The sequence below is a fragment of the Castor canadensis genome, chromosome 5, assembly GCF_047511655.1.
Source record: "Castor canadensis chromosome 5, mCasCan1.hap1v2, whole genome shotgun sequence".
In the NCBI taxonomy this organism is placed as follows: domain Eukaryota; kingdom Metazoa; phylum Chordata; class Mammalia; order Rodentia; family Castoridae; genus Castor; species Castor canadensis.
This window is the reverse complement of record NC_133390.1, coordinates 155,114,232-155,137,513: the sequence shown is the minus strand read 5'-3', so window position 1 is coordinate 155,137,513 and position 23,282 is coordinate 155,114,232. Positions and strand designations below refer to the sequence as shown.

The following is a 23,282-nucleotide window of genomic DNA, read 5'->3' as shown; positions in this document are numbered from 1 at the left end:
GCCTTAGCTCCAGACCTGGCTCTGGGGTCCACATTGGAGTCTGAGCCCCACCCTGTCCTGGCCAGGACCAGGTGCCAGCACTCACCTGTTACGGCCCTGCAGTCGGTGCAGCTCGTCGCCCTGCAGCAGCAGCTGCTTCTCCAGCTTGTTGGTGGACAGTGACGTCTGCAGCATCTGGATTTCCATGTGTGATGTCTGGTTTAGGACCTGTCCCAGTAAGCAGAGAGTTGGGGCTATGAGAGCCCTGCAGGAGCCCTAACCAGCTGCCACTCCTGAAACTTGCTGACCCATTGCCACCCTCCAAGCCATTAATTCCTGTGACCATTCAGTCACCACTCACTCACAGGCCCTTCCTCTGCTTATGATCTGCCTCCTAATTTGCACTCCCCCATCACTGAACTTGACAGTGCCAGTTCTCCTGTTGCTTGGGCCCCAGGAGAAGCATCCTTTACCCCTACACCTAATCCATCTGCAAGTGCTGCCAGCCTCACTTTCCAAATGGTTCCTAACCACTTCCCTTCCCTCCATGGCCCTACTCTGAACCCAGCCTCTGTTGTCTTTTACCCAGTGTCCTGCACTGGCCTCCCCCTAGAGCCCCTATTCCCTACCCATCAGCTTGAGGCTCAATACCATCCTGTGGAAAGCCCATCCCACCATGACCTACCAGGACCCACGACTCAGCCTAGCTCCATCACCTCTCTGGCCCCTTGTCTGCCACTCTCTGTCACTTCAACACTCTGGTCTCCTCCATGCTCCTGGAGCTGCCAGCCTGCCCTCTCCTCAGGGCCTTTGCACTTGCTGTTTTCCCTGTCTTGTTGGCTCTCCTCGGTAACCTGGTGCTAGTGTTCTTCACAGCCTTGTTGTCTGGACTGCAGCACCCACGTCTGTCCATCATGCCCAGCACAGCCCCTCCTGCTCTCTCTGCTGTGCTATTTCCTCGTTCACACGGTCACCATGTAATAGACATGTGCTGTTTATTCTGTTGGCTTTCTTAGTAAGCTGGAGGGAGGGGATGCCCATTTTGTTTACTGCCATAAACTGGATTGGATCTCAAATGGTGCCTGCTACACAGCAGTTTACCAAACACGTGCTTATCTGTCATTCATTTGTTCAGTCCCTGTTCCCTCCTCTCTGCTACTCTGCTCCCCCAATCCCCTCTTCTCCTAGTACATGAAAACTCTGCCCACTATGTGGGGGCTTATCACTCCCCTCCCCCTGTGCCAAGCACAGCACTTACATAGGTAGAAAGCCCAAGTCTTGTAGCCTGGAGGGAGATAGTTACGGGATGGGGTCCTCAGGGAGGGGAGGCTAGGGGCTAGAGGCCCCAAAGAGGCCTTGACCTCCCTCAGGGACAGAGGCCAAGGCAATATGGTCTGGGCTGTGAGCCAGCCTGGCCTCCCACTCACCCATCTTACCTGGGCCTCCACGTCCGTTAGCCTGCGGGTCTGCGCTGTGGTCTGGTTCAGGAGGTTGCTGCCCAGGTCCAGCACGGTGGCCGTCTGGTTCTGGACTACGTACTGCTGAGCTTGTGTCAGCTCTGACCTCAAGTTCATCTGGATGTACTGCTCCAGCTGCGAGGAAATGGTGGGCTGGGGTCACCGGGTAAGGGCTAGGAAAATCTCCTGTCCCTCCCTCGTGTCTCCATGGAAAGGCACAGAGCTGCCAGGGGAGGCTCAGAATGTGCCAGGTCAGGTCAGCCTTACCCCTTACCTGGTCTCTCTGCCTCTTCCCTTGTCCCATACATAATCCATCCTCCACTTGGCACAGCCAGAGGGATCACAACGAAGCCACTGCCTTCCTCTGCTCAATACCACCCAGGGTTCCCATCTTACTCAGAGGAAAAGCTAAAGTTCTCCCCCAACTGCAGGGTCCTCCATGGCTGGGCCTCCCAGTACTACTCTTTCTCAGTCTCCTAACCTCCCTATATCCCTCCCTCTACTGCAGAGATAATGCTTCTATGACATCCCCCCAACACGGTGAGCATACACCCACCTCAGGGCCTTTGCACATGCTGTTTCTTCTGTGTTCCTTCCAGAGCCCTTTCCCCAAACCCCCATCCCCATGGCTCACTCCCTCATGTCATTTCAGGTCTCTTCGTACACTTATCACTCCCTGACTTTACACTACGTATCTGTCTATTGTCTGTTGTGCCCTGTAGAATGTCTGCGTCATGAAGCTAGGGTCTTGGCCTTGCTCAGTTCTTTATCTCCACATCCAGCACAGTACTCAGTATACAGTGGGTGCTCAATAAATATGTGTTCAATGAGTTGATGGAAAAGAGGCTGCAGCAAGGGTCAGAGAGGAGCCCCCCAATCTCGTGCCCTTTCCCCAGCTTCCTAGGGGTGAGCCTGTCAGCAGGGGTTGGGCACACATCTTTCTTGTACAAGTTTGTAGGTCCATTTGCCAAGCTGAACTCTCTGTCTTCTGGCTGCCTCTGGCTGCCAAACAAGGCTGGACCCCCAGTCTCCCAGGGCTCTGGAACCTCACGTACAAATATTCCTTTTTCATAGGGCTGTGCTTTCCCAAGAGCTGGAGGGACTGGTCTCACACACAGCCAGGATCAAGTTGCAAAGGTGAACAGCGCGTTCTTAGGCTCTGTGCCTGCAGGCAGAGAGCCCAAGCCCTCCGCCCACCATTCTGCACACTCTCTGGCCTCTGGCCACCTCCCCTTGCCTGTCTCTGCCTCTTACCCTCTCACCCAGGCTTCCAGGAGGTCCAACCAGACAGTTCAACCCTGGAAGACTGGGCTCCCCAGGGAGGGGTGGTGATCTTGACTGGGGGCGGGCAGGCTCTGGCCTTTCCTCCTTCATCTCTCCTCTCTTCCATTTCAGTTGCCTGCCCCATCCCACCACCAGCACCTTGGGAGGAGCACATCTCATTGTCAAACCCAGAGGTTTGTGCATGGGCAGGGCTGGCATTGACTGACTGAAGCAGTGTTTTCCTCAGTGGGACCCTGGGCTGGGCATCCCTGAGGAGCTCACTTGCAGGCCCACCTGGACTTCCTGAGTTGGGAGCTCAGGGGCCAGGAGAGGGGCACACTTGCTATCTGTGCTGTGACAAGTCTCCAGCTGAATCGCACAGTCCAGCTTGCTCAAGTGTGAGAGTCCTTGGCTAGAGATGGCAGGGCACAGAGAACAGAGGAAACAGTGCTTCAGAGCTGCTCAGGCCTTTGCCCCCCGCCCCTTCCTGTTTCCACTGATTCATACACACTGCCTCATGGCCTCCATCCGGCTGCCTCCATGATTTCTTTGATCCTCTCAGCACAAAGCAACTTGAACAAGTTGTCTCCATTTTCTTACCTCCACAATCACCTGCCCTTACAAAATTCACCTATAATTATGGTGCTCTTCTCACATACAAAAAAAGATGATGAAAAACAATGGCCCATGAGCTGAATCCTTCTGTAAACATCCCCCACCTGGAACATGTCTCCCACCTCCAGGAAGCCCCTAGGATCTTTAGCTCACCTTGACATGGTGAGTTAAATTGCTACGGCACTGAAAAAGCACCCTATCTTCCTTGATCCATCACCAGCATGGCCCTGAATGCACTTCTGGATGCTTCTTCTCCTTCTCCTCCACTCACCCTTCTCTGATACCTACCTGCTCGGGTTCCTATTAAGTGGGGGGGCCCTTGTGGGCCAGTCCTAGGCCCTGGCCTTTCTGTACCTCCTCTCTCTAGGTCAGGAGCCCTCAATAGGGGAACCACAGGGCCTGTGAAGATACTTCAGGGGCCCCAAGAATTTGAGTGAGTAAAAAAAGAAAATGACATTTTCTATCTGTGACCTGTAATTAAAAATTGGCATTTCCTTCCATTATGAGCTTAGGCCACAAACCAGAGTGGTCCCAGGAGGCTCTGTGACTTCACGGCCAATAAAAGTCACAAATGTTTTCATATTCAACATGGTTGTGAGCAGGATCTTGCAATATTTTTTTTATCATGACTTTAGAATTATAGACTTTATCAAATGTCCACTGGATAATGCTATGACTCAATTACAGATTCAGTTTTCAATATTTTGATTATAATTTCAGTATTACTGGGTGTTCTTATGCCTTTATTTTGCGTTTCTGAGACAGAATCCATAGGCTTCAAATTCCCAGAAATATCCAGGCCTCGCACAGGTACTAAAACCCTTTCTTAGACTTCCAGCCATCCCCTTGTGTGCCTAAGGTGCCCTTGCCACGGTCACCGGCTCCCTCTCAGCCAGGTTTCCAGCTGGCATCTCAAGAACAAAGCTTCAGCACCAACCTGACTTCTCGGCGCCCACCCAGTTCTCCCAGTCTTTCCCATCTCGGTCAACAGCCCCAAACCCAGACCTTAACCTTGACTTCTCTTTCTCAACCCATATACCCTCTACTCACTAGTGAGGTCTGCCCACTGAAGTCCCAGTGTATATTTGTAATCTGCTCATTTACTCCCTCGTCTCCCCAGGCTGCCTCCTGTGACCCCCACCCCCCCAACTCTGCTCCCAAGGGATCCCTGTGGCTGGCTGGGCTGAACAGTGGGCAGGGCAAGCCAAGCTGCGCTGAGGCTGCCTCAGACTGTGCTGAGCACCAGGAAGCTCCTGGAACATGGATTAAAATACAGACTCCCAGGCCTGAGCTTCTGCTCCTGGCATCAAGCAGCAACTTCACTCCAGAGTTAAGACCTTCCCAGGCATGGCTCCCAAGCCTCTCAGAGACCCAGAAGACCTGCCCAGGGTCACCGCCCACCAGGTCTGCAGAGTTGGGGTCATCTCAAGTAACTGGAGCTGAGTATCCACCCTTGTTCCCCCACTTGTCCTGTGGCTACAAGTGGCTGGGCAGGGCAAAGGCTACCCACAGCTGGATCCCATCACCCAATTTGCCATGCCTGCCCCCCAGCATGGGCCATGGAATGGATAATCTGGACCAGATGGACTGGTTCAGCCAGGCTGGGGCTTTGGAGACCAGCATTGGCCTGGGTGATGGGGGCTGGGCCTGGTGCAGGGCTCAGGGCAGGGGAAGGGTTCCAATGGAGAACCCAGTTCAGGATTGGACCTGCCCCTTCTCCATCACCCTCATTCTGGCAAATTCTCAGTCCTGAGCTAGGGAATGGGGGCCTGGTCCCCCAGCAACCTGTACAGTTTTGGCCCCTGGGCCACAACCCACTCCCCTTGGCTCTGGGTTCAAGTTCAGACTCTGCTACAGTCTGGTTGTGGGCCTTAACAGAGATGCTACATGTCTCTGAGTCTCACTTTACAAATCTGTGGTATGGGGACAGTAAACCCTGCCCTCTGCTGGACAGAGGGCCTTTGGAAAGGACCACAAAGGAAGGGGCAGGAGTTTTGACAGGCAGGGAAGGGAAAGGGAGGGGCTCCAGATAGATGGCACATGCGTATCTGTGGATGAGCTGTTCAGAGTGGGGAGGCCTGCTTGGGTCTGTCTCTCACCTGCGTTACTTGTATCACGTGGACTTTAACTGGCACATGGATAAACAACTGTGGTACAACCACGCAGTAGGCAGAGTTCAGCAATGAAAAGAATGAGTCTCCTATCAAGCCACAACATGGGTGAACCTCACACAGATTGTGTGGAGTGAAGTATGCCAGCCCGGGAGGGCTGCACGCTGCGGGATTCCTTCCAGATGACTTTCTGGGAAAGTCAGAATCCGGGATTGCCAGGGACAGAGACCTGGGGTGTGAATGGCTGCAAAGAAACATGGAACTTTTGGAGGGTGTTGACAGTGTCCTGTATCACGGTTGTGATGGTGGTTACATAGCTATGCATTTGTCAAAACTCATAGAACTGTACGGGAAAAGAACTAATTGAGCCGGGCCCAGAGGCTCACGCCTGTAATCCTGGCTACTCAGGAAGTAGAGACCTGGAGAAATGAGGTTCGAGGCCAGCCCAGGCAAAAAGTTTGTGAGACTCCCCTCTTACCCAATGGATGGGCACAGTGGTTCATGCCTGACATCCCAGCTACTTGGGGAAGCACAAACAGGAAAATTTTGTTCCAGGCTGGCCCAGATATAAAAGTGAGACCTTATTCAAAAAAGAAGTAAAGCAAAAAGGGCTAGAAGGGTGGCTCAAGTAGTACAGGGCCTGCCCAATGCCTAGAGTTCAAATCCCAGTACCACTTCCTCTCTCCAAAAAAGAAAAGGGATAATTGTACTGTGTGTGGGTTATGCCTCAATAAAAACAAACCTGCCAGCACAAGAGTCTGTGCCTGCCCCGTATATAAATATGTATTACAATATTAAAGTCGTTTCTGCAAACCGACCCCTTCACCCCCAGTTTCATCCATGTATTAATTTAGGAGTTAATTCCATGAGCACCTACTAAGGGCTGCCTCTGTACTGGGTCCTAGCAAATCAGGAATGAACACCACTGGCAAGTTTCCTGATTCCAGGGCTCTTCCAAAAAACAGTGAGTTAAATTGCAGTAGTGACGCACACTCTGAAGAAACCAAGCCAGGGGAACGAGCAGAGCGAGGGCAAGTTAAGCCAGAGCAGCAGGGAAAGCCTCAGGAGAGAGGGCCATCTGAGCTGAGAGGGTGAGACGGGGGTGAGCTGTGGGAGTCAGGAGGGGGGCATCCCAAGTGAGGAAGCAGCTAATGCAAAAGCCCTGAGGTGGGTAGGGGTGAGCCTGGTGTTTGAAGATCAAGATCAACAGCTCTGCATGTCTTTTTCAGGGAAAACAATGCATATGGCTCATGGTTGGAAAAAGCATCCGTGCACTGCAGATAAAACCAACACAGAGAGAACAGCGCCTTGGGTCAGTAGGCTGGGGTTGAGTGGCAGATATCTGCTTACGGACTGGGCAACCTTGGGCAGGTGCCTTTAACTGCTTGGCCTCTTCCCTGAAACAGTAGTAATCAGAGCTCCTACCGCCGGGGTTGTCGGCTGGCCCGTGAAGAGAGCCTGGTTGTGGTTTCATAGCCAACATGAGACAAATCTTGATTTGCCTGGGCCCCGGGTGACCACACAGCAGGGAACAGAAGCAGGCTGGGCTTCATCAGGGGCTGATCTGAAAGATGCCCCAGACACATGCTGAGTGAACACAGTGTGCTGCACAGTGTCACCCATCAGGGGACCCACCGGTGTGAAAGGACACACAGATGACGTGTTGTATGTGTGCAGATAAAGGCCGAGGAGGCTACACTGTTGACCCTGTAATTAGCTGCACAGCAGCAGGGAGCAAAGGGAAGAAGGCGATGGTGTCTTCTCGCTACATTATATATTTCAAAATTGTCTGGATTTTAAAAATACAATGAGAATCTATACAGATAGGAGTCACATATTGAACAAATAGTATATACACCAGATATCCCTGGACCCCCAAGGAATCTGCAAATAGGATTCAGGGAATAAATGAAAAAAAAAAAAACTAGACCTAGTTAGTTAATGAATAAATAAAGATGCAAAATTTGACTGATCAGAAATCTGTTTTTAAAAGTATTTTAACATCTGTATCTTAAAGCAGTTTGTTTCCTTTGTGTATTTTTGTATTCTTATTATTTTGCAGGGCTGGGGATGGAACCCAGGGTCTACAAACTAGGCAAGGGCTCTACCACTGAGTTTCATCCTCCAATCCCAATTTCTTAATTTTTATTTATTTATTTTTTGTTTTTGTGTTTTGAAGCAGAGTCTCACTATGTAGCCCAAGCTGGCCTTGAACTCTCCCTCTCCATCCTCTGGCCTCGGCCTGCCAAGTGCAGTGATTAAAGGCATGTACCACCATACCTGGTTATGCACTTAATTTTTAAAAAGCCAGGCCATGCTGCACATAGTCCTGGTAACCCTAGGTCAGATCGTAACACCCTCTGCTCAGAAGTCTGCCAGAGCCCCATGGCACTTAGTGAGCCAGTTCCTTCCAGGAAAGCAAGCCTTCGAGCTCAGGAGGAACTGCACTCAGCCCCCAACCCCTCCATCTCACAGGTGGGAAACTGAGGCCTGACCCAAGAAAGTGGCAGGGCAGAAGCTGCATTTAGGAGCTAATGGCAGGTCTGGTCCAGACCCAGAATATGGGCAAGGTTGGAGCTTCCATAGCTGTGTGTGTTCCATCCAGTAAGTGCCTCTTGTAGTAATTTTGCCTTCTCTGAATGACATAAACACTGTGTTCCAAACTCCAAGGAACCAAAAGGAAAGATGTGAACAACAAGTTTTCCCCCACTCCCTACTCCAACCTGGGGCTCTGCTCCTTGCAGGCCACCAAGAGGACCAGGAAGCCAGGAGGCCAGAGGCCGAGGCCAGGCATCGGCAGTGAGTTAGATTTCACCCCGCTGCTGTGACTGTCCTTGTACACTTGTCACTTAGCATTCCTGCAAGGCAGCCTCTGGGATGAGTCCTGCAGGTGGACTTGCTGTGACTCTGACCCTTGCTCACAAGCGCCCCTGGGAGGGTTCTGTTTTCACTCTGGGTTTGGAGGAGGACCCTGAGGTCTGTAGAGGTGGCCATAGGAACCAGAGCTGTATCACCCAGATCTCCCAACACTCATCACACCCCTGCTTCTGCTAGCCTCCTGCTGACTCCCAGCTTTCCTTGCACGTGTCACTTCCTCCACGGAGCCCACTCTGACCACTCCACCCCATGACTGTCACAGGATCCTCCCTGGTTTCTTCACAGCATTTCACATTACCTATGGTCACCAGAGTCATTTGTTAGCTGTGGAATTTCCCTCAGGAACACTGGCCCCTGGAGTGCAGAGCGCCTGCCTGTTCCTGGCCATATCTCCTGTGCCTGGAATATGGGAGGAGCTGCTTAATGCGTGTTTGTTGAATGGTCAGTTTTATGGAAGGGGCACCAGATTTCCACTGAGTGGTTGTTTGGCAGCTAGGAATAAGTTGGGACCTCCAGGAGCCAGCAAGCTGCTGCTGGAGCTGGGAAAGAGGAGGGGACTTGGGAGGCCAGGAGGCCATGGAGGCCAGTAAGCCAAGGGCCAGCTGGAACAGGGACAGGAAAGAATGCAGGAGAAATCCAATAGAGCCAGGAGTGCTGGGATGGGGCAGGACTGAGGGGAGGCAGGGGCCCAGCCTAGGTGTTTGCAGGAGGAAAGTTCTAAAAAAGACAAGACACGATCTCAGTGCTCATTCACCTGTTCAACAAAATCCTCAAGAGCTGAGTGTGTGTGTGTTGGGGGGAGGGAGTGTCCAGGAACAGCAATGACCAGTGCAGGCTGATGTCTCCTAGGAAGGTCTTAAGCCCTATGCATGCTCGGCATGACCTTGGGGAACTCACAAACCCAGATCATTTAGCCTGTGCCTTTCACTGTCACCATTTTACAGATGAAGACAAGAAGGTGGTGAGGTGATTGTATCACCCCAGTCACACAGCTTCTGAGGGGCAGAGGCTGGAGTTAAAGACAGACATCTGGGCTGTAAAGACCACAGCCTCAACTCCTCAGGTGGCTGCTTGTGATAGTAACGTTCAGGTGGCCCAGTAATCCTGTTCTGGTGCCCACTCCTGTGTATCAGCCCCTCTCCTGTGTGTAGTAATGCTGGAGGGGAGGCAGCTTGTCTGGACCTTGACATTTTGGCTTCTGTCTTGCCCTCTCTGATCCCTTACTCAGAGACAAGTTGGCCACCATGTCCTGAGGATGCTCAAGCCACCCTTGGAAGGTGTCTGTGTGCAAGGGAACTGACCCCCGGCATGCAAGGCCACCCCCAGTTCCCTGTGAGCCTACAGAGGAGTCAGCCCAGTGAACATGGAGTACAACCCTGAGCTGCCTGCTCAAGTTGCTCCTGAATTCTGACCCCCAGAAACCGTGAGAGTGAGTTTATGTTTGTTGTTGTTTGATGCCATCTTGGGGTGATTCCTTATCCCACAATCGTAACCAAAATGCTGCATTTCCAGAGTGCAGGGCTTGGACCCTGCTGCCTCTGGCTCCTGCTCCTGTGCTGGGTAGCTTACATCCTCTGCCCTCCCATCCCTAGGCATTGGTTTCCTCATTTTGACAACGGGACTAACTTGTGGCCTGGGAGCCGACAGCTTGGGGTTCCGGCTTCTCCTGGACCTTGTTCCAGCCACCCTCCTGTGCCCCTGGGCCATCAGGCCCTGTCCTGTGATTCCATACTGGGGAGGCTGTTTGTCTTGCCTTCTCTAGGTGGCTAGGCCCAGCCTTTCTAGGCGTCTCCCTTCCTGTGAGACTCTATTGATTTTCTTCTAGGTCAGGGCTTGGAGCAGCAAGTCAGCAGGCAGGGAGCCAAGCTGGGGAGTTGGGGTCAGCAGGGCCTTGGGGAGGGCCCAGCTTCTCCACCGTCTACTTGACTCTGGAAGCATCTCCAAGCTTCCAGCCGCTGCCCCAGGTCTAGTCTGGGCCTGGACCACTGTGCCCAGAGCAGGGAGCTTGTTCCTGTCAGAGCTGGCAATACCCTTTCTGTGCAAGTGACATGGCTTTTCTGGGCCACAGTGGCTGTGCAGGAGGATGGAGCTCACTGTTCCCTCCCCGACACACGGGCTGGAGCAGTAAAGGAAGGACACTGGGATCTGCACTCCACTGGGCTTCGTGTCTGCTTCGATCTTGGGGCCCAGCACAGTGCTTGGCATGCAGTAGGTGCTTTCCAATATTTTAAATATTTGTGACTGTCCTGCCTTCTGAGTCTGATCCCTTAGGCAAAGGCCCCTGTCCATCCCAGGTGAAGGGGTTACAGGAGAAGATGAAGGGTGCAGGGGAAGGGTGAAGAGCCAGCCTGTGCCATCTGGACTTGGGGCAATTCCCCAAAGATGGTGCCACCAGGGTCCTTGCTTTCTCAGCCAGCCCCCCCTTGTGGTTGTTTGTGGTTCTCGGGATCTCAGGAGGTATGTTTTCAATGTAGCCTGGAAGATGAGCTCCCTCCCCTTCCCCTTGCCAGTTTCCCAGTGCACACCAGCTTTAGCAGAGTCCTATTAAGCACTTGTTTTGTGCTGGACGCTTCTAGCCACTGGGCAGGAAAGTCTGTACTATCCCTTTCCTCCAGGTAGAAGCTGTTACCAACCCACTTTACAGGTGAGGCACACAGAGGTTAAGCAACTTGTCCAAGGACAGGCAGTTCTTCATGGGTAGATTAGGGTCATCTGGAAGCCGCCCTCCCAGGCTGCGCTCCTGCAAGTCCCCTTAGCTGGAGTGATCATGCAACAGTACCATGCCTGTCCCCACCCCTGAAGTATGTTCTAGAAAGAGAGAGGCCATGCTGGGGCCTTTCCCCAGTCAGTGCTTGGACTTCCCACCTGCATGGCTTCAGCCTGCAGCTCTTCTCTGATCCCCAGGAGCCCAGGCTCCCCACTTGATAAGTGAGGAAACTGAGGCCCCTGGAAGCTAAGCATTGCCCACAGCTGGTAAAAGAGGATTTTAACTGAATGGCTGAATTCTTTCTCCTTGCCCATCTTTCATCCTCAGCAACTGAGGCTGACCCTGCAGATGGGAGGTGGGGAGAGGATCAGGGTCAGGTATGGACCTTCCCATCAGAGAGTGCTCCTCAGTGAAGCAGATCAGAAAAGTAGCCACATCATTTCCCGGTCTCTATGGTTCCTGAGAACAGGGTCGTGCCCAGGGAGATCTGATCTGGCCTCTGGTGAGTGCTCCAGCCTCATCATTGTCATGTTCTCCTGGCCCTGTACACAGCAGCTACCCTGGGAACTTTCCACTTCCTTGCTCTGTTCTGCCCCAGGGCCTTTGAATTTGCTGTTCCCTGTTCTTGGAGTGCTTTTCCTCTCTTTTCCTTACCTAGGAACTACCAACCTAACCTTTAGAACTCAGCTCTGTTCTCCTGATGTCCTCCCTCCCTCTAGATCAGGAGCCCATTATCTGCCCCAGCACTGCAGAATGGCTCATCGTTGATCACTGCAGAGGAGACATTAGTGGGTAGTGTCTCCTCTACTGCCCTGGGAGGGCCAGGGCCATCCTTACTTGTGGCTGAGCTTTCATCACCTGTGTAGTGCACGTAGCAAGCCCTCACTAAACACTGGCAGAAGGGATGAGTAAGTGACTGCAGGAATGAACCTATCACCTAGCAAATTAAGTTCAGCATTGTGCACGTGTGCATCCACACATGTGTATGTGATCTCCTGCACAAAATCCCAGGGCTGCAGGGACACTTGCCTGCTTCATGAAGGTCTCACGTGTCCTGTCACCTCTGGACAGGAGAAACAGGAGGTATCCTCAGCTGGGGGTCAGCAACCCCTGCCACTCACCCAGAAGTCACTCTGCCCAGACTCGGTGTCCCCATCTTTAAATGGGAGCATAGACAGGTGGTCTGTGCAGAGGTTGAGTGTGAGGCGAGGAGCAAGGTTACCTGGGTTCAAACCCACTTCCTTCTCTTCTAGGGTCTCAGTTGCCCCGCAACAAATGGGGATCATGAAGGTGTTCATGTTTGGGGGGCTGGGAGGTTTAATGAAAGTCCTATATGTGTATTCAACACAGTGGTACATGTCCCCCAGAACAGAAAGAGAGCAACGGTGGCTTCTCCCACTGCCCTGCCAGCCAGATACGTCTGGCTGAGTCACGGGCCTCATAGCAAGCATGTGCACCAACCTCCCCATTGCATAGATGGAAACACTGAGGCTCATTTCACAAACATTTGCGGATCTATACATCTCACAACAGGTTTGGCCAACAAAAGCAATTCATAGAATGGCAAAGACGACGTGGCCACATGCAGGTAGGAAAGGATTATTGCCCTGTGGTTGGGGAGGGTTGACTCTGGTAAGAGATTATCAACACCAATCACAGTAATCCTTCCTGGTGGAGGAAGGAAGCAGGGAGGGGACACAGGCTTACCAGGTATCGGGAAGCATTTGTGTCTCCAGCTGGGTTTTAGAACAAGCAATTCCATATGGTTTTTCTCTGTACCTTTTCATACATCTAAAACATTTCAGTAAGAATTTTGAATGGCTAAAAGGAGTGCAAGGAAATGGATGGGGAGGTAATTGAGGGAGAGGGATGACAAGGAAGTGCTTCTTCTGAGGATTTTTTTTTTTTTTAAAGACAGGGTCTCTCCAGGTAACCCAGGCTGGCTTGGAACTCACAATCCTCCTGCCTCAGCCTCCTGAGTGCTGGGATTACAAGCCTGTGCCACTGCTATGTCTGCCTTGTCTGAATCTTTATGCATTTCCATGTTTTCCAATTTTTGCACACTGAAAATTAAGTTCTGTCCCACACCTTGTGGGTAGGTTAATCTTTAATCTCCACATCCACCTGCATAGCAGCTTCTGTGAGGGTCCCATCACCCCAGATCAGGAAGCTGAGGCCCAGAGTGACAAAGTGATGGTGTGAGGAGACACAGCCAGCAGCAGCAAAGCCAGGATTCAAACTGAGTCACTTGGCTTCTGTGGGCCTGGGCTGAGGATGGGGGTGTGACATGAGAGCCAGGCAAAGGTTCTGCGCCCCTCAGCTTCCCAGGACTGAGGCACCATATGAAGTTCTCTGCCCTGAGGGGTTCCTGGGGCAGGAATACCTAACAGCTGTGAAAATCTCCCTTTGGCGGCCAGGGTCCTGGGTGTGCTCCAGGCTCTAGCTGGGGGTCCAGGAATTTACCCACAGTGGCTAGCTGGAGCCTAGCCTCAGAGCCAAGAGCATGGGTTCTGAGTCTGGCCTTACTTTTCCTGGCCATATGATCTTGGTCAAGTAGCCTAAACTCCTGGTGCCTCAGTTTCCCATCTGTTCATAGACAAGCAGTCCTACTTCATAAGGTCATTGTGAGAATGAAATGCAATAGTCTACACACAACATGCAGGACAGAGTGTGCACACAGTAACTGCTTTATCCTCCACTCACTTTGGGAGTCAGGAAGAGGTTGAGCTCCACTCTGCAGAGAAGCCAGTCCACATAGGTGATTTCTCTAGCACACCCCAACTGGTCAGTGCCCCACTCCCAGACATGACTCCCTGACTTCCCTGGCCCTTGGGTCCATTCTAGACATTGCAGAGCTGGCTCTGAAGCTGAACAATGACCCAAGGCTAGGTCTGGCTGGAGGTGCGGGGCAAGGGCAACCTTGGGGCCTGCTGGCTCACATTTCCACCCACCGAGGAGAGGTAGATGTGTGTCCCAGCCCCTCTGAGCTCTGGGGCCGGGAAGGAGAGTCAGAAACATGTGGCCCTTTCTTTTAGGATGGCCCTTGCCTAGCCACTTGGACAAATACAGCTATCCTTCTGAGGGGGCCAGAGCTGGGGGATCAGCTGGGCTATTGTTGCTGCCCCAGCCTCACCCCAGGCACCAACTAGCTGGTCATCCCCAGGCTGAGGGTGTCTGGGACAGCGGTTTCCAGGTCCCTTTTTGGAAAAATAATCCCGTTCCTTCAAGAAACAGAGGCCATTCACCCCACCCCATCCCCCAGCACCAACTGCTCAGAAAGAAGCCAGCGGTGAGGTTAGGAAATCAAGCCCAAGATGTTTTGTTCAGCAACAAGACTCGTTCTGTGTTTAGATAACTGAAGGCTGAAAATGCCAGGAATTTATGGGCAGTCTGGGGAGACCGGGGTAGCCGGGAGTCCCGGTCAGTTTGGGAGGGTCTCTGGCCAGGCCAGGACCCCATGCCAGGCTCCTGCTGAATGTCCTCTTGGCTCATGGCCAGTCGGCAAGGCTGCTGGGCTGAGGGGCTGAGTTATTCTGAGGTTTGACGTCAGGAACCTGGAGCAGTGATGGAGACTGGGACAGTGCCAGGTTGGGAGGTCCCTGTCTAGCCCCTGACCCTTCCCCACATGGCTCTGGATGCAGAGGGGGAAGACAGAGGCCCCAGCTCAGCAGCCTGGTGGGGGCAGTGGGTACCGACCACAGGGCCCTTGTGTTCTGGGTCTCCAATGTGGACACCCAGAGAGGCAGAGGTAGGAGAGGTGGTCAAGGGGCACATGGGGAAGGCTCACTGGCAACAGTGAGTCAGGGCCACTGTAAGAGGCCAAAGAGGCAGATGCAGGCAGAGAGACAGGCAGAGAGAGAGAGAGAGAGAGAGAGAGAGAGAGAGAGAGAGAGAGCGAGCTGTCACAGAACTCCGGGCCACCCCTGGGCCAGAGAAAGCAGAGGCCCCATAGGCATGGCGCCAAGTCTGTCCTGCTTTTGGGACTTCATAGACTCAGGCCAGGGTGTGGTTAGGCCTGGGTGTGTGTCGGGGCCCTGGTTTTCCTCAGACACAGAAAGGGCTGTTCTGTGGGGACCCTGGAGAAGACCAGGGATGGCATTTCCTGGCCGGGAGATCAGGAGCCACTGGGGAACTGAGTGCCTCTACCTGGTGGTACCTGCTGTGGGCAAGTGCTGCATCTGCTCCCCTCAGCCCCACACCCAAAGTCAGAACAAGATACCTTTATCTCCTGCCTCACAGGTTAGGCTCTGAGGGAAGGGCCAGCACTGGCATCCATGTGGCTAGTGCTGTACAGCCCAGCAGGGATGTCTGTGTTCCCTCTGCCTGTGTCCCCACCCCCTCAGCATTCTTGGCTTCAGCTTTTCACCCAGATGAGGGGAGTGGAGTCGAGCCCAGAGCTGATGTTCAGCCCACCGATAGCTGCTCCAACCCTGAGTCACTGCGCGGGGCTTTCCGGGAGGAGGGAGGAAAGGCTGGGAGACAGGGGGGAGAAGGGGGAGCAAGAAAGAGAGGGAGAGAGGAGGGGCAGGGGAGCTGGGGCTCCCCACTCTCTGCATTCCCTGCAGGACCCCAGCCAGCCACATGCCCCAGATGGGGAATCAGAGGAAGGTCCTGGCCACAGAGGTAAGGAGCTCCCCTGCCTGGGGACAGGAGATCTGGAGAGAGAGGTGATATTCAAAGGAGACAGGAGCACAATGAAAGGCACCAATATTGCAGGACCAGTATCTCTGTTTCCAGGGAGATCATCTTGTGGAACCAGCCAACATTTAGCGAGAATTGACTGTGTGCCTGGTACAGGCTGGGACTTCTGGGCACTGTCCCATTAAATCCTTGCAGAGGTAGGTCTGATTGTCACCTCATTCTGTAGGTGAGGAAACCCAGGCTCACAGAGGTAAAGCAACTTGTCCCAGGTCACACACAGCTAGGAAGGGACAGAACTGAGCCTCAAATCCTGACAGCAGAGCTCTAGAGTCGGGTTGCTCACCTCCCAGTCTCTCCAAGTGGTGACAGACCCAGGGAGAGTGACTACAAGGTGTGCTTCGGCCAATGGGGTCTGATTTTATGGTAGGTTCCACAGGCACATGTGACCTGGCAGTGGCCCAAATGCTGAGGGGCACGAAGGGGAAATGTGATCAACTGAAGGGGTCCTGTGCCCAGAAGATGGAAACAGTGCCCACCAGAGTGAGCAGAAACAGGACCTGCTGCTAACCCCAGTATAGACAGGTAACATTCCCAGCCCAAGGACACCTGCAAAGAACACCAGGCCAGGGTGCCTAAGAATGAGCTGAGATGGAGGGAATTGGACAAGGACTGCACTGGACTGAACCAAGCTCATCAAACGCTGCACCTGGCTCAGGTGAGCAGCCCTGTGTCTATGGTATATACAGCCAGCAGGCAGCTGACAGTGCGGTCTGAGTGGTGTCACTAGCGTTCCTGGCCACCCTGGGCATCCTGTCTTTTTGCCCATTTTGCAGGTGGGGAAACTGAGACTCATTCATCTATGGCCATGTGGCCGGTTAAACACTGGGTGGGATTTGAGGCTAAGCTGGCCGCTCTTCTGCTTGGGTGACATGACCCCCTCATCAGGTTTGTCAAGCTTAGGTGGATGGACACCTAGAGGGGACCCTCACCACGGGCTGAGGAGTGGGGCCTGGCAACCTCCTGACCCTGAAGGCCATCAGGTCAAATCCATCTGCCAGCTCCACCAGTGTCTCCCAAGCCCCAGACCCGGGGGATTCTGAGGGATGAGAGGGGAGCACAGGGTGGGAAGTCAAAAGGGAATTTAAGGCAGTGTCCAAGAAAGAGGTAACAAGGCCTGAGCTGGGGCAGAGGCCATGGACATGGGGACAGACGATGAGAGAAGTGAGGAAGGAACAGTACTGGCTGCTGGGGATGAAGGGAGAGCATGGAAGACCTTAAGGCAGAGTTTCTGAGTAGGGGGCAGCACCCGAAACAGAGAGAAGGGGAGAAGCACACTGAAGAGGAGCCTTGGGCAACCCCGAAGTTAGGACATCCAGGGACCCTCAAGGAGGAGGTTTTTTTTTTGGGGGGGGGTCAGGGCTTGGGGCTTGGATGCTATCAGATACCAGTGAGTGTCACTGCAGAGCAGGGAGATGAGGGGACTGAGAGACTGGGAGAGCATTTGTTCATCCATTTGTTCAACAGTCATTCCTCCAGCACCCACTTTGTTCCAGGCCCGGGAGCCCAGTGAGCAAAACACGGCCCCTGCTCTCCTGGAGCTCACAGAGCAAAATAAATGCCAAAAGAACATCAGATAATGAGTGACATGAGGAAATCGGTGGCAGCGGAGTTGGTCATTGGGCTTGGGGTGACAAGGGAGAGTGGCCAGGGAGGGCCTCTGCTTGGAGGTGACTCTGGAGTGTGATCTAAAGGAGGTGGGAAGAGGAAGAGACACATGGACATCTGGAGCGGAAGAAACCCTCCCTATCTTGCTTTTATGCTGGCAATGTGGGAGCTCCGGAGGGAGGACCAGCCTGACTTGGGTTTTAACAAGGACCTGCAGAGTGAGGGCTGGATGAGTGGACAGGGGCCAGAGTGGGAGCAGGGCCTCACGGCAGCCGCAGGCAGCAGGTGGAGGTGGCTGGTTCTGATAGAGGCATGGTGGGGGAAGGGGAGAGAGTAGCAGAGTTGGGTGTTGTGTGAACGAGGACTGGCTGATGGGACAGCTCCTGGAAGGATGATGTGAATTACCAGCATTAGGCTTGTCAAGAGCTGAGCTGTGGTCATTGGATTTGGGGACTGGGGGTGACCTTAAGATAAGGAGTAAACAGGCAGTGAGGAAGAGGAGGCAGGGCCCGTGGGCTGCTGTGGCTTCTTCCTCTTCCTTCTTTTTTGAGTATGGGAGATTCTCGAGAGTGATTAAACACTGAAAAGATGGACCAGCAGACAGGAAGAAGTCTTTGGGGACACTGGAAGGGGAGTTTGAGGGGCTATGAGGGGGTGAGACCCAAAGCCTGCGAGGGAAGAATTACCTGGGCATGGAGGGACCTCTTCCCTCTGAGCCTGAAGAAAGGCCTGGGGACTGGTGAGCACCCCTAGAGATTCTGCTGCTTTTTAAAATAGGAGGTGCGAGAGGGGAGGTGAAGATGGAGGCTGGAGGGGACAGCAAGGCCTGGAATGTCTCACGGGATATAGAGATAGCTGCCTGAGGAGACTGTAGACTCCACTGCAGCCTGGGGCCATCTGAGAGGGCCCAGGGTGGGAGGCCAAGAGTGCCTTCCAGGGAGTGGGAGCTGCAGGTAGAGCGTTGCTGGGCTGTGGGGGAAGGTCTGTGAGTGACAGTGGGAAGGTGGGGGGAAGGACTGAGGGCAGAGGTTCAGGTGGAAGTGGGGCCAGGAGGTCAGGTGTGCATGCAGGAGTGTGTATGGATATGTGCTTAGATGCTCTCAGTGCAGCCTCTTCACCTGGGGACAGACCAACCCAGGCTCATGCAGCCACCCTCTGCACAACAGGAGGAACTCGAAGAACATGACATATGCATCACTTGAGCCACATTCCAGCCCTTTCTTTGTGTGTTTTTCAGGTAGGGTCTCATGCTTCCACCCTGCTGGCCTTGGACTGAGATCCTCCTACCGCCACCTCCCGAGTAGGTAGGATTACAGGTGTAAATCACTATGCCCAGCCCCATATACCACCTTTTAAAAGCTGTCCTGTACAGGCCTGTGCAATCTACACCTGGTGGCTATAGTGGCCACAGCAGCCCATCCTGCACTCCACAGTTTCTTCTGTTGAAACCAAATCAAGGGTGTCATTCCCAGTTCAAAGCCCTGTGGGAACTCTGGTGACAGAAAAAGCCAAAGTCCTCCTAGTGGCCCATGAGGCCTTCAGGTTGGCCACACTCTCACGTCCCTGGTTCTGCCCCATTCTCCTTCCTTTCTGCATCGGCCACACTGGCTGCCTGGAGTCCCCAGGCATGTGACTGTTGCTCCCTCCTCACACCAGCAACTCTTGTGTTCCTGCTTCTACTGGTCCCTCTGCTGGGATTGGTTCCCGGAGATGGCAACCTCTCTTGTTCTCTGGACTCAAACATCACCTCCTGAGATAGCCTCATGAATGATCTGACCTCAGATAGTCAGTCAGTCCTGACCACAGCATGCCCTGCTCTCCTCCCTCATTTGCATCACTGTCTTCTCAGCAGACATTACTTTATTGCCTCTTTCCCCCACCCCCCCAGAAGGGGATGTAGTGGTGTCCAGCACCTAGAATGGCCTGACTCGTTATCAGCTCAGCAAATTCCTGTTGGATGTTGGATGAATGAATGAGAGGCTGGGAAAAGCCTGGTTTACTATTCAGTCTTGCTGTGGGGCCTCACAGCCATACCTTGCCCTCTCTGAGCCTCCTAGCCCAGTCAAGACAGCACACAGTCCTGTCTCCTTGGCAGGGGGCACTCCACCTGCTGTTGGTGACAGCCCCCAAAACCGCCTGCCAACCCCAGCCTGGCGTACCTTCTGCAGCCACTGTGTGTTGTTTTCTAGCATCTTCTCCAGCTGTTGCACACGTTGGGCTCGCCAGTCCCCCAAGTTTTGTCTGGCATCTGGCAGGTCCCTCTGCAGGCTGTTGGAGGCCCCAAAAGTGTCAGGCTCCGGAGGGCAGGGCTCAGGCTCAGGTAACACGAAAGTATAGCTGCACTGGCCATACTGGACTCGATGTGTCTGGCGGCGTCCACCAGCCTCCTGCCCCCTCCTCTGGGCAGCAGTCATGGTGGCCACCAGGAGAAGGAGGCCACCTAGCAGCATGGCTGGCTGGGAGGGCATCTGAAGATGGGGTGATGTCTGGCCAGAGCCCCCAGGGCTGTGCCTGCTCACTGCCCAGCCCGTGTACAGGATGCGCTGACAACAGACTTGGCTGCAGAGTGAGCCCTGTCTGGTTAGCTCGGTCCCAGTCCCAGGGCTATTTATACTGCTGGGAGTCCCAGCTGCCCGGCTTCCTCGCGAGGCCTCGCCTCCTGCTCCCACCCCGAGGCGCCCCTCACCTCGATTCTCCCTCTCTGCCTGGCCTCTGAGGCTTTTATTGTCCAGTGAGGGACGGGCTTCCCTGCGACAAGGGAGGAAAGAAAACACACACAGCCTCGTGCACACCGCACACAGGCAGACTCCCAAGCCCAAGCCGTGTCCTCCAACCAAACACATCTGAACTCCTTCCTGAAGGTCTGACTGTCTCTGTCTTCCTCTCCACCCCAACCCTGCCCCCCAAGGCTGGCTTCTCAAGTTTCAGCCCCAGCCTCCCCCCTCTCAGCCCCTCCACCTTCCCCTCTGCTCCATGTGAGCCTTGGAACACAAGCCAGTGACCCCCAGAGACAGCAAGAGCGGGGGCAGGGGTAAGGCTGGAGAGCCAGCCAATCCAGTTCCTTTCTGGAGACACAGAAAAGTCTTCTAAGGCCAGAGAAATGGGTGCCCGCTGGAGCTGGCTTCTGTCCTCCCTTCTCCCTAGGAAAATGGGGACATCATGCCCGGGGTGGCCCTGGCCTGGTTGCTGTGCCACGAACGAGCCTCTGTCCTGTCCTGAAGTAGGTTGTCCTGGGCCTGCCTGTGCCAGAGTGGAGCTATGGCTTGTGGGGTGCCACAGTATCTTGGTCAGCATCCCCCACCCTCATCAGAGGTGTCTGTTCCTAAATCCTGTTCCTTCTACTGCCGGCTAGGAGACCTTGGGTGGGCAGCTTGACCTCTCTGGGTTTCCACACCCTTATCTGTAAACCAGGGTAACTCTACCTTGCCTGAAGAATGGATGAGTTGTTGGCTCAAGGGAAAGGAATTTTCAGTTTACTGCTTCAAAATGTGGCTCTATTGCCTATCAGCTGCGTGACTTTGGGTAAGTCACTTAACCTCTCTGTGCCTTAGTTTCTTCTTGAGTGAGACAAATAACACCACCTACTTCACAGGGTATGAGAATTGAGTCAGGACAGCACAGGCATGGAGAAAGCTGCTAAGTAACCACTTTCGGTTTTATTGTTGTCTTTTGTCCTCTTGTAGTCCACTGGGACGCAAACCCCACAATGGCAGGAATTTGTTCTTGGGGCTGTGAGCTGCAGGCAGTATGTGCCCAGGAGTTGGTGAGCCACTTCTGGGTAGGCGGCCTTGGGCTCTGCTAGCTGGGCGGTGCCTCTCTTTTACTTCTTGTGGGTATAGTGTCTTTCTTTTTGTTTCCCAAATCCTGAGGAAGCTCTGAATGGCACAGACTGCAGCCCAACTAAGGGCTCTTCTGATGGACAGAGCTCTGAACCAGGTGCAGGGCTCCCGCGTGGAAAGGAACAGCAGGTGCTGGTGGGTGTTCTAGGGACTTCCTGTGTGTTTAGAACTCAGCCAACCAGCCTCAGGTGCCCCGACTGGAAATGGGGCCACGTGAGGAGGTTCTCAGTCCCTGAGATGGAACTGGGAGGAAGAGGGAAGGCTCAGCCACCACACTGACCCCATAGCCTGGCCCCATGCCTGTCACTCCCTCCAGCAGTGGGGAGACCCCCAGCCTGTCGGCCTCCATCTCTGCATCTGAGCACTGAGGCTGCTACCTATCCTGGAGACTGAGGTATAGTGTCCCAATGACAGTGGGAAGCTCCCAGCACAGGAGACGCCTCTCATCTCAATGGAGACAACAAATGAATGAGTGTGATTTCCTCCTTACACAGGCTTCACTGAAACAGCCACAGGTCCTAGGATTGCAGTGTGGAAGAGACAAATGCACATACACAGGAAGGTAGGCAGGACCAAAAGACGAGCCCTGTCCTTAGGGAATGTGCTGTTATGGTCCATCTGCCTGTGTCCCATCCAAGGCTGGAAGGCCAACAAATCAGCCTTGCCAATCTTTGCACCTTCATTTCAGCACCTCTGCACTTCATTTCAGCCCCTCACCTCAGGACCTTTGCACATGCTGCACTTGCCATACAGAACACTATTGTCCATCTACCCCATCCTTTCCTTTCATCAGCGCTCCAGTTACTATGGCTGCTGACAAATCACCCTGATACCTAGTGACTTCAAGCAAAATAACCATTTAGTATCTCTTGGGGTTTCTGATCTCAGAAGGTCAAGAGCAGTTCAACTGGACTGCTCTGTGTTCATTTCTCATGAAGTTGCATTGGAAATTGGTGGTGATGGGGTCTACCCAAACTTCCTCCTTCACCTGTCAGCCATCTGGGCATCCCCTGGTATCTTCTGTGGTGTCTCCCGCATGGTGGCTTCAGGTGACCAGGCTTTCCTCAAAGCTAGTTAGGTCTACAAAGGCATACATCTCCAGGACGCTGTGTGAAAGACACATCACCTTTCATCACATGGTTTTGTGTCATTCTGTGGCATTTCTGCAATGTCAATTCTCTGCTACCAAAATTCTCAACATTGCATTTTGAACAGAGAGATCAGCCCTTGCATCCTCAGGTGACAGAGCTGGTCCTGCTCCGGAAGCAGGACCCTCCCTTTCTCCATTCCCCTGTCACTGGCCAGGTGATCAGACCTGTATTTTCACTGTGACCCTCCAAACATTCCTTTCCTCTGCTCACCTCTCTTATGGGTACCTGACTGGTGAGGATTCTGGTTTTCTCACCTCTGGGGTTGATAACAGTCACTGATAAAAAAGCTCAAACAGTTTAGCACAGAGCCCAGGATAGCTGTCTCCATTCCTCTCTGCTGCGGTCTAAATCTTAGTGTCAAAATTTGTATGTTGACCCTAATCACCAAGGCAGTGGTGTTAGCAGGTGAGGCCTTAGGGAGGTGACTAGGACATGTGGTGGGGCCCTATGAACAGGATTAGTGCCCTTAGGAGAGGCTCAGATTGCTGCTCTTTTCTTCTGCCATGTTAGAAGCAGGGAGGCACCATTTACAAAGCACAGAGAAGCCCTCACCTCACCCCACGTTGGCCAGTGCCCTGACCTTGTTCTTCCCAGATAACAGAACCATGCACAATGAATCTTTGAGGTTTACAAAGCCACTCAATTTAGCGTAATTTCAGTCCCAGTGGACTAGGCCACCCTGCTGTCACTCTTGTGGCCTGGAGTGTTTTGTTTTTTGTTGGAGGAAGGAAACTTAGAATGAGGCTTGCTAAGCCATCTTTGAGGCCCAGCTGGAGTGATTTTTCTAGCACAGAGATCTGGCCCTGGGCTCTTTTGCTTGGATCTCTCAGCGCTCTATCACTTGAGCCTCACTCCATCCGTTTGCTCGTAGTATGTTTTTCCGATAGGGTTTTGTGCTTTTGCCTGGTCTGGCCTCCAATTGCAGTCTTCCTACTTCCAACCTTTTGAGTAGCTGGAATTACAGGAGTGCGCCACCA

General features: G+C 53.4%; 1 protein-coding gene across 2 annotated transcripts in view; it reads right to left on the bottom strand.

The window, feature by feature from the left end:
- The window catches only part of Angpt4 (angiopoietin 4), a 39,774-nt gene extending 19,593 nt beyond the window's left edge, over nucleotides 1–20,181 (bottom strand). For both annotated transcript variants that reach the window (XR_012448209.1, XM_074074491.1), the window contains exons 1-3: nucleotides 19,475–20,181; nucleotides 1,416–1,571; nucleotides 86–207 (exon numbers count right to left, since the gene is read on the bottom strand). Coding sequence is in view for 1 of the 2 variants with exons in the window: in XM_074074491.1 (XP_073930592.1) it covers nucleotides 86–207; nucleotides 1,416–1,571; nucleotides 19,475–20,158 (962 nt within the window). In the remaining variant the exon portion in view is untranslated. The remainder of the gene's footprint in view (nucleotides 1–85; nucleotides 208–1,415; nucleotides 1,572–19,474) is intronic.
- Between the last annotated feature and the right edge of the window lie 3,101 nt (nucleotides 20,182–23,282).